Source organism: Sorghum bicolor, chromosome 3 (genome assembly GCF_000003195.3).
Source record: "Sorghum bicolor cultivar BTx623 chromosome 3, Sorghum_bicolor_NCBIv3, whole genome shotgun sequence".
NCBI lineage: Eukaryota > Viridiplantae > Streptophyta > Magnoliopsida > Poales > Poaceae > Sorghum > Sorghum bicolor.
The window spans coordinates 57837636-57848770 of record NC_012872.2 but is presented as its reverse complement, the minus strand read 5'-3'; the positions used below and the strand labels follow the sequence as shown (position 1 = coordinate 57848770).

At 36.9% G+C, this 11135-nt stretch overlaps 1 protein-coding gene across 1 annotated transcript; it reads right to left on the bottom strand.

Annotated features, from left to right (window-relative positions):
* LOC8054958 (sinapine esterase) lies at positions 5476-7051 on the bottom strand. The gene is made up of 3 exons (XM_002456009.2): positions 6729-7051; positions 5974-6612; positions 5476-5802 (listed from the first exon to the last, which is right to left on the bottom strand). The coding sequence occupies exons 1-3, from the start codon at positions 6955-6957 to the stop codon at positions 5591-5593; spliced, it is 1080 nt and encodes a 359-aa protein (XP_002456054.1). The 5' UTR covers positions 6958-7051; the 3' UTR covers positions 5476-5590.

Here is an 11135-nt window from a genome sequence, read left to right as displayed (position 1 = left end):
CTCTCGCTCTTCTGCAGGGTTCTCCGGATGGCTTCGTTGGACTACCTTTCTATAGAAGTCTTGAGCAGTGACAATATGACAGATTGTATATCCCAAAATAAATGTTGCTTCTTCTAAGTAGTCAAATCTTCTAAATTTTGATCTAATTTCTACAAAAATGCATTAATATTTATGATGAACGATAAGTATCATTAGATTGGACATGGATTGTACTTTCATAATAAACTTATTCAAAGATATAAATGTGATAGTATTTTCTATATTTGTAAGTGAGATGTGCATTTATTTTGAGATGGAGGAGTAGTTATATCTAGTTGAGTCTCTCTCTACAATTAAATGATTGTAAATCCTTTGTTAAGAAATTAAAGAAAATGATAAAGGATTTGGAGGAATCCAAAGAAGAATGACCACTAGTAGAATTGAAGGAGAAGACTTAATTCTGAAAGATTAACAAGATATGCTATAACATCCTTTTTTTTTGTAGTGGGATATGGTATGGATAGATTTTGAACATGTAATATCTTACTATTACTCCATATTAACCTTCACGCTAGTCTATCAATCCGTGCTCTCACATAGGCTAAAAGCTTAGATTAGAAGACCTAAGCATCAGTCATTATTTAATACATCTAACCAATAAAAATTACTTATATTAAATTATAAGTAGACAAACATATCAATATGCTTTTTTTCATTCATATCCATAGTTCATCTTCAATATAATATGATTTAAAACCTTAGCTTAAACTATGGTGGCTCTTAGCTTGTTGCAGCCTATATATGTGATGTCACTAATCTAAAATTTGATTTTCAAATATTAGTCTTATTGATTGCTAGATTTTTTATGCTTAGGTTAATTAAGTTGAAATCTTTGTTCTTATAATATTATTTATTAACACTCTTTTTTTACTTTTTAAAAATAAGGACTTTAGTTAGTTGGCTACACTCTTAAGTGGCTACGATCGCATAAATAGTCACTTAAAACTTGCACTGTATTTTTTAAGATTAGTGGTAGAGCTTGAAGAAAGATCTAGGATGGGTAGCAAAACTAATATCAAGGAGATATTAATATTTAGGCTTTACAATGAATTAATGAATATTTATTTCAAATGAACCTTAAAGGCCATGAAGATATAACCACTCCTAGTCTACACTTCCTCCACTTCTCGTGAAGTTTGGATTTTCTTACCAAATAATTATATATGCAACAGTGGTTATACTATCAATATGGATATGTCAAACATTTTAGTTAAATTTATAAATATATCATTAGTAATAAATCATATAAAATTAAACATAATGGTTATTAGTATTTTTAAATAAATTGTTAGTATCATTAGTATATGAGTTGTTAAGAAAATATTTTTCAACATTGTTGAAACATAAGACATATATTTTTCTCTTATCCATGCATGTATAATTGGTGTTGCATGATGGAACAATACATATTTACTTTAACCAAATACTAATAGAAGTGGGTTAATGTAGAAACTTATGTATACTTTATTATATTGTGGTTATTTAGATATTTTTTAGCAAAAGATGTTGATTAGAGATATTTAGGTTTGAAATATTAATTCAGATGCAAATTAAAGATGTTAAATATATTATCTATCATAATAACAGGCGGGTAACTAGATGGAAATTTGAGTTTACTTTGTATCATGTTTCTCAATGGCATATGTGGATATTTTAATATAGATTCATGGGTTATCTTATGCTGATTTAGATAATCATAGAGGTAGGTAATTATTTATAATATAGAATAGATGAAATGGTTATTATTATTATTAGGGGTGATTGGAGCCTAAAAAAAGATATATTTAGTTTTTAAATTTTTGTGGGACTTTTTACGATTTTTTTTTCTAATTGTCCTTGTGAGGATTAACATGGAGAGCAATTGAAATTCCTAGGGAGTTATACATTTGTGTATTGATAAAACCCTTCACAATTTCTTGAAGCTCGATCTCCCCGAGATGAACCATATAGCCAAGAGAAACCATGAACTAGAATAGAAAAGCTTGCCCCACCCATGAGTAAATATTTCATAGTATTCTCAGATTTCTCTTCGTATATCCAGACAATAGGTAGGAACATAAACTAAAACATTCTAGAGTGTTTGTTATAAATAAAGAAAAAAGAAATAGTTTTTTATTTATTGCAACATGCTTGTTGATGCCTACCGCTTAATCTTAATTTATTGTATCTTCCTGGATTAGCATGGAGACTCCACTAGGGACCACTAGTTATGAATTTAGTTGAATTCTAAGCATACAATATTGAAGCACTTGTTTCATGCCTTCATATGACACCATGAATCTATAGTTTAGTTTTCAACTTTTTAATCTAGTTGTTGCAAATTTTTTATCCACATGTTAAGTTAAAACTCGAACATATTATATTTTTTTAAAAAATAATTTTTATTATTAAGAATATTATAGGTCATAGGTTAAACCCTCTTGGTTCTTACACCGACATAAATAGTCGTTTTAACATGCACTGAGGCACTCAACATGTTGAATTTGTTATATCACAAAATTATATATGTGGTAGCATCGTTTTGTAAAACATATAGTGTCTAAATAAACTAGTAATATTGATATGACATAATATTTTAGTTAAAATGTATAAATTTATTTAAAATAATAACTTATGATATTTACCATTGTTGATTATTAATATAACTTAAAGTAAATTGTCAGTGCCATTGCTTTTGGTTTGTTAACCATTCGTCGATTATAACATTATTGGTAATTCTTGATACAATCCCAAGCTCTATAGTGTATATTGTTTGAAGGACCTCCCATCTAGAGCACATCACAAGAATCATGTATATAACCAAAAGTAGGTGTCACGGGTTCATAACTGCTGTAGTAATCGGGTAGTTCAACTTAGGCTGATGTGTGTAACTCCGATGACTTAAGAACTCAAAATACAAGAGGTTTATCTTGGTTTAGGTGTCTAAACCCTACATCCAGCAGTTGTACTCTTCATGTTAGGAATACTGAGAGTCCTTACAATGGAGGACTAGAGAGTAAAATGTAGGGGGGAGTGCTATTCTAATCTAGGGTTTTGGTCAAATGTCTCGTGGTTCGATCCTTTATATAGGAGTCCATGTCTTCCTTTATATATCGAGGAGGTGATGGGAATAATAATCGGATGTTTCCTCCTAGGTTTTCTTGTCGTATGATTCAATTTTTCTTCTTGATATCGTCGGTCCTTCTTTATCTTGTAGTCAGGGGTCAACAAAATCACAACCACCCTTTGACGCCACTATTGTTGTCTGGTGTTGATCACCAGGTGCAGACTACTGTTGTTGTGTCTTCCCTAGGTGTGCCTTCTTGTGGTTTCCTTAGCATGCTAGGCTTTTTCCAATTGCAGAGGCTACCAAGCGGGCCCTAGACCCCCACTACGTAGATTTGGGGAGCTCCTTGTCCTAACGTGTCACGTCCTAGAGGTGACGCTATGTATTGAGGGAGTGGCCGACAACACGTTGTGGCTGAGGAACAGAATGTTGGCTTGGTACTTCCATTGTTCTGTGCCTGTCATTCTCTAGGCACCTGATAGATTTTCGGGTTGCTTCTAGCATTGCCTAGGGTGAGCGCTCAACCCGAGCCAAGATCGGGGTGACCGCGGGGGCTCTTGCTTGGCCAGGGCATCGGGAACTCCCTACGCCTTGGCCGAGCCCTAGAGCTCCTAAGCGAAGGCGACCTGACCACAAGACTTATCTCTCTTGGCTCATCGCTATGACGTTAGGGATTTTCTCAAAGGCCCACCAAGTTATCCCCCGTTTGCCAGAGGGTCCACACGAGTGCACCTAATGACCGTAGGCCCCGATTGATTAGGAGAATCAGTCAAGAGGTTAACCTTATTGTCAAGCCCTTAATCTAAAAGTTTGGAATAGCCTATGTTTAGTTTCATCCTAAATCAAACTCCTTTAACTTTGATCAAGCCTTAGTGATACAGTCCGGCTGGTGTTATAAGATGCTATGGCTGGCTGCAAGCCAGCAACTAGCACAATTATATACCATAATTTCACAGCGAAATGTTGAGAGGGGCCACATCCAGCAGCAGCTGTGGCTGTAAAAACGCTGAGATAACAGCACCAATATCTACAATACCAAATAAATACACTATCAAGATATATTTCACGGTTATTAATATATTTTCTTAAAGAAATCTGGCTTATTAAGACAAAACTAAAATGGCCTACCACTATCATACAATTGGTTTGTAAACTCTCTTCAGAGTAGTTAAATGAATGGGTGGATGCTAAAAGTCAGTTTTAATTCTGGGTAGCGCGGTCACTTTGTTAACACAGACAAAGACCGTTTCCTAGAGCATCACCGCCAGGTATGGTTTGTGCCAACAATCAGGTGGAGAGATAATTCTAAAATTAAGTTCACCAAAGCCACATTTTAATGGCCTCTCAAGTTAAATCCAAATTATAGGCCACAATCGAAATCCAAAAAAACTTCATACCCCCTAACCTTGTGTATACACACATACACATAACATTCACACACACACACACACACACACACACACACACACACACACGTCTCTTTATAGCTACTCCATATATGGGCACAGCATCTTATTTCATATCCACAATCATCCGAGGAACAAGATTTGGCCTGGTGCACTACTCTTGCGAGCTATATATACATATGTGTGTCAGTGTGTGAACAATGTATTTTTATTTATAGTGTGATGTGAATTTCTAAGATCAATTAATACATTAGTTAATGTATTCTTGTATTTGCTAGAATAATAACAAAAAAAGAATTCTCATAAGCTGATTATCACAAAAGGGCAGTTGTCCCTCAATCATATAACTTGTTCAAAGATGAATTCACAATCGGTTGGCTCGAACAGTTATGGAACTGACAATTTTCATATATAGTTAACTTGTTCAAAGACGAACTCGATGAGTTGTTCCTTGATCATATATCACTTGACTAGTTCCGGCAGGGATAATTCATAATTGTCTTGCATAATTGCGCTAGGAACAACTGACAAACCAAATTATATAGGTCAAATGTTACACCATCTGACCACATTGAGTGTAGTCCCTCCATATATTTTGATCAGAGAAATTTCATACAAACTAGATTTCGACTCTTAATTTCTCTTGTGTATTATGCTACCATTTGCTAGAATATCAATATCATCTCAAGAGACAATTTGAATGCAAATTTATCCATCGGTTCATGTTTTATATATGTTATAAATTGTATATAATTAAAATAGTTTGTTGGTCAAAGTTTATAAAGATTTTTTTCATGTATACAATACACTTGTCATTCTAGAACGGAGGGAGTATATGAATTATTGAAATGTTTTAGACACATGGTGCTGAATAGGCTCCATAGAAATTAATTATTCATGTTTGCTGGCCACCTCGTTAACACTCTAAACAAAATGTTAAAGGGTCGGGACTGAACCATTTTATTGACAAGATATAGAGGAGCATACACATATATAGGACGTAATTGATTCCGAATAGATTCTAACCAATCCTATCGGGAGCTACTTGAGTATGGTTTTTCCTCAAATAAAAGAGATCGAGAAGCTATAAGAGAATAGCTTAGCAGTTGATCTTGAGCAACGGTGTGTCCGCGAACGGGCCATTTATCACCCCATCGGCGATGATACTGTACGCCTTGTCCGTCATGTGGATGCCGTCCCAGCTCGCGAACGCGCCCGGGTTGCCCCAGACCTTGGCATCCTTGTCGCACCCTTTGCTCGTGTGGTACCGGCCGTCGCCGCCGCAGCACGCGACCAAAGGATCATCGATACCTGTCATCACGCCCCCATGCAAATCGAAGACAAAAAAAGAGAGAAAAAGCAGATTCACACAACGTATTATTAGCTCTCTCTCTCTCTGGCGCATGCAGGACATTATGCATGATTATTACTAGTAAAAATTTGTAGTTTCATATCATCGAGATGACTAGCTAACTGACTTACCGTAGTTCTGGGGGTTCTGGACGAACTGCAAGGCGGCGCCGAAGTAGTCCGCGAAGATGATCTGAACGCCGGGGTTCTGCGACCGGAGCCGGGCGACCTCCTGCTGCAGCAGCTGGTTGTGCTTCTTGGAGAATTCGTTGAACCAGACGAGGCAGCCGTACTGGTCGTAGTCCGAGCTGGTCGTGCTCTGGAACATGGCCAGGTACTGCGGCACGCAGCCGATGGGGAAGTTCCCCGGGACGAGCACCGTCTTGGCGCCGAGGTTGATCACCTCCTGGACGGCGGCGCCGATGTGGCCGACCACCTCCGGCATGTACTGGCTCGGCGTGTCGCGGGAGTTGCGCGAGAAGAACCAGAAGTTGTAGTCGTTGCCGCCGATCTCGCCCAGCACCACCAGGGACTCGCCGAGGACGCTCTTCGTGGCGTCTCCCGGTGCGATCCGCGCGAGCACCGTCTTGAAGGACTGGAGCTGCAGGTCCAGGTGGGATGCCGACGGCATGGTGAAGTTGTAGTTGGTCTTGTAGTAGTCCGGCGACAGCCCTGTGGCTGCAAACACGGCGAAGTTGGCGCCGGTGGGGAACGGCGAAGTTCCCTCCTCCGGTATGCTCGGCGGGACCAGCGGCAGACCGAGCGCTTGCGCTGAGACAGTGAGACGACACATGAATGCACATTCAGCGAGATCAACAATGCACATGCAGCCAATGCAACAATGTAAGCTAGGTTCATGCGTAATGGACGTACGGATGCATACTCACCGTAGAAATCGATTATGACACGGCCGTCGGAGACACGGCCGGTGGGGCGGTTGAAGTAGGTCATGCCATATGGGAGCTCCTTTATCGGGGTCGAAGAGACTGTGCTCGCGAAGTTGCCGGTGTCAATGATGGAGTCGCCGAAGCTGAAGATGCGCTTGAAGCAGCCGCACAAACCCACCGGGGAGTTGAGCAGGAGGACAACGGAAACGAGGAGGATGGCACCCCTCATCTCTTCTTCTTGATTCTTGATGAACACTAACAATTACAGACAATGGTGCAGTCTAGGCAGGAGGGGGCGCGGCGAAAGTAGATGAGTTTCTAGGTTGTGATTCTTTGCTGTGTTCCAGATGTGAGCTCCTACCAGCAATTTATACTAGGAGCTGTACGTGATGATCGAGGATCGCCGATGGTATAATTAAGGGATGAAATAAATCACCCAGCGACAAAAATCTGTATATGGGTCTGTAGATATATTCTCAAGATATTAGCTTCCCATTTCGAGGTTTATTTTTTGAACTGTTGCCTTACGTACTTCTAGACATGATGCCTAATAATACTCCATCTTTCATTCAAAATACATGGCGTACGTATTATGATTTGATGATGAAAAAGGTCAAACTCCGTAACTTTGGAACAACAATTGCTCAAATCATGTGCATAGTTATTAGTATACATCAAAGTAATATCAATAGATTCTACATTCCACGTAGGAGTTTATCTTAGTACAGACTGATTTCGAAGTAACAATTGATTATGTGTATGAACTGGTGGTAAAAGTGTGCTTGTAAGGATATCCCCGAATCCTAATATATACGTCTTATCTTATAAAAAGAGACTTGACTACCATTGGCATTTGGGGGTATATCTTTAGTAATAGTTAATACTAACATTTCTTGTGAATTATGGTCTTACCAAAAAAATGAATGTGCCTGCATATATATAGTAAAGATAAATATATACCTGAAAGCAATGGATCTAATTAACCGTCACCCGTATATGGGGGATTGTTTGATATGTTGCCTTACATACTAACCCCAAATACACTTTTGAATACCCAAAATAACTATTGCTTATTAACAAAAGGGATTTGCCCGTCCAATAAATGCATACTCATGATTTATGAGTGTTCTTTTTTCATTTCCTATTAAGAAGAAATTCTATGAATTATATGGAGCACCAATAAAAAAAGAATCTAGTAGCGGTATTTTTTTTTGTTTTGTACTAGCGTCTTTTCAAATCGCTAACCTTAGGCATCGTGATTTTTTTTCACACACGTGAGGTTGCTAGAATTGAGCTCACAATCTTAGACTTCGCACGTTTCTTTCCTAACCACTACACCTCAAAGTTGATTGTGATGACTACCGCATACATTTTTTTTATATTCACTTTAGTAAATATTGTAATACACATTTGAAACCCTAAATCATTTCAAATGAAAAGGTTTAACTGAAAAGTTTTAGATGTCTTTGAATACTATAACTTTAGTTTAGATCATTTTCCATCCAAGGTTTGTAGATCATTTTGGGACCCTAAATTATTTCAAATAAAAAGTAATCAACTATAAGTTTGTAGATCCTTTTGAGTACTACAGATTTTATTTAGATCATTTTTTTATCCGAGATCATTTTAAAAACTCAAAAAATGAGTTCAAATTATTTGTACTCGCACCAAGTTAATAAAACCACTAGTGCAAATACATTTCTACTATAGTAGAATTAAGAGAATTGCCAGTAGAAATCTTGTTTTTACACTGGTGGTTCTCTCAAGACTACTGATAGTAGGCTTAAGAAATTCATTAGGAGAAATTATGTATTTACAATGACTTAGATTATAAAAGAGTCCATGTGACCATGCCTCATATAATTATGAGATTAATTATAAAAGAAATGAACCTCAAAATAAAAAAAGTCCATGCCTAATATAATTATGAGATTAATCAGAGAAATAGAAAACGTACAATATTTTAGTTTTTATTGATCTAGCGGTTCCATGCTTATTGATAGTTAATATAATTAATATACAATAAATCCTAGATAATAAATGAATTAATAAAATAACAATTTGATTTCTATATGAGTTGGAAGGAAAAATACCAAAATACATAATCCATGGAAAACACAATTGCTAAGGCAAAAAGCTAATAAGAACTATAAGACGTTAAAAGTTTGGTCTCCAAATGAATGTAAAGAAAAAGAATACCTAGATTCAAGCTAAAATTTATTTTAAAAATGGTAATGACTTATCAATGTTGGAAAAGGTACTAATAATTTTTTTTGCCAAGTAAAGTTTTAAGAAATAATCTTCCTTAGTCTCATGGGCTAAAACTACCGTATTGATCATATAAATCTAGATTATAACGCTCTAAATTTACCAAACAAAATAGAAAATAAATAAAAAATCCAATATACATGAAATAGGTATATAAACATTTATATTTCAAAACTAACATTACTATAAGAATGTATTTCACAATTAATTAAATAGTACTTATTTTTTATCATAATTGTTAGTTTTTTATATAACTTTGATCAAACTTTAAATCATTTGAGAATTGCATTTTTTATGGACGAATAGAATAGCTTTTAAACAAGAGTAAATTATATCTTTCAACCTCTAAATTACATGTCAGTTAGATCTTGAACCATCAATTGTGAAATCAAGTAATGAACTCACTCTAACAGTTGAAACTTGACAAATTTGATCCATCGATCGACTAGTTTTATAGGTGGTTTTCTATGTTTAAAAATAATAAAAAATAGTTTGATTTCTAAAATAGTTAATGAACACACACATGCATAGTTATTTAAAACTGATTTATTTCTGCTTCGATTGTTTTATTGCTTGTAGCGATACTCATTATTTATCTAAAACAAATAAGATCTAAATAATTCTTACTAGAGCACCAACGAATATATAACATTTTTATAAGAATAATATAACTAGTTTCATATTTTTCTAATTCACAATAAATTGATTATGAATTTACAAATACCAAACCATATTTTTTTTATTGTTTTTAGAATAATAGAAACGTGCATTTGAAACCAATTAAAGGACTAAATTTGTCCGGTTTTGATGTTTGGAATATATTCACTATCCACTTTTATTGTTCTGGGTGAAAATCAAAGTGTCGTACAACTCGAAGGTTAATATATATATATATATATATATATATATATATATATATATATATATATATTACCCTTTAAATAAACCGTATCACTCGAGCTTATAGCCTTGAAGTCTGGACTCGGGTGGGAAAAAAAGGACCTGGCGAAACTGTAACCAGTGCTAGTGGCAAGAGAAAAGTGCATCCACACTAGCCACATAAATTTGTTTTCTTATTTTTCCTGTTTATTTGCAATGTTGGAAACTCTCAATACATTGCATAAAAGAACAAATCCTAAATGACGAACTCATGATTATTTGTATACAATAGTAAGTGTTGAATTAAATGTTTCAAGTTTTCAAATGTCAGACTTGAATGCTATATATCTCCTTTATACCAATAAAATGTTTCAAAATGTAGATGAAAGTTTCCGATGGTCTCTAAACAATTTGTGTATATCTACATAAAAGCGTGCATACCCTAATTAGCATTATTAAAATTTGTTAGCTGAGAGCTTAAAGTCATAAACAAAATATGCATGTTGATCATATTTCTCAGAGCGCAGGTTATATATTTCGTGATTCACGGGAGGACTAAGCAACGAAAGCTACAATGATAATACATAGAGGCAGACAGTTGATTGAGTTTCTTATGATGGAACATGTCTACTCCTATTTAAGTCCTTGACTTAACATAGGTCTCATACTTTTTTGGATTATTTAAGAATTTAACAACGTTGTATGCTGGCGTCAACACATGTAGTGATTCTCTTAGTCTTTCGGATGTTCTCGTAGGAGTAGGGTGTAAATGTCAACTGTCTTAGTCTCTAATGTGATTAAAAAAATCTTGCCCAAAAACACTTAGAAAAGAAACAACGCAAAGTAGAATAGAGGATGTGAGGCGTAATCCAGAAGGTGAACCACAAGTTACGGTCTTTTTTTACTTTGAATCGTCCACCTAGCGCCCGGACGTCCGGCTCGTAGGTGTGTGTCCGGACGCACCTAACACCCGACCAACGGACAGAGACCCAACCAATCCGGACTCGCGTGCGGCCCGACTCGCGGCGCGCTCGCGTGCGGCCTCGCGCAACCATCCCGCCGCGCCGCCGTCCGCGGAGCCCCGCGCAGCCATCCCGCCGCGCCGCCGTCCGCGTGGCCCCGCGAAGCCATCCCGCCGCGCCGCCCGTCTCGCCACGCCGCCCATCCTCCCGCCGTTCCCCTCCTCCGTGTTCCCCTCCGCAGAGGTCCTCCCCGCGCTGGCACCGGCAAACCCGTTCCCCCGTCGCCTTCGACCGCTTC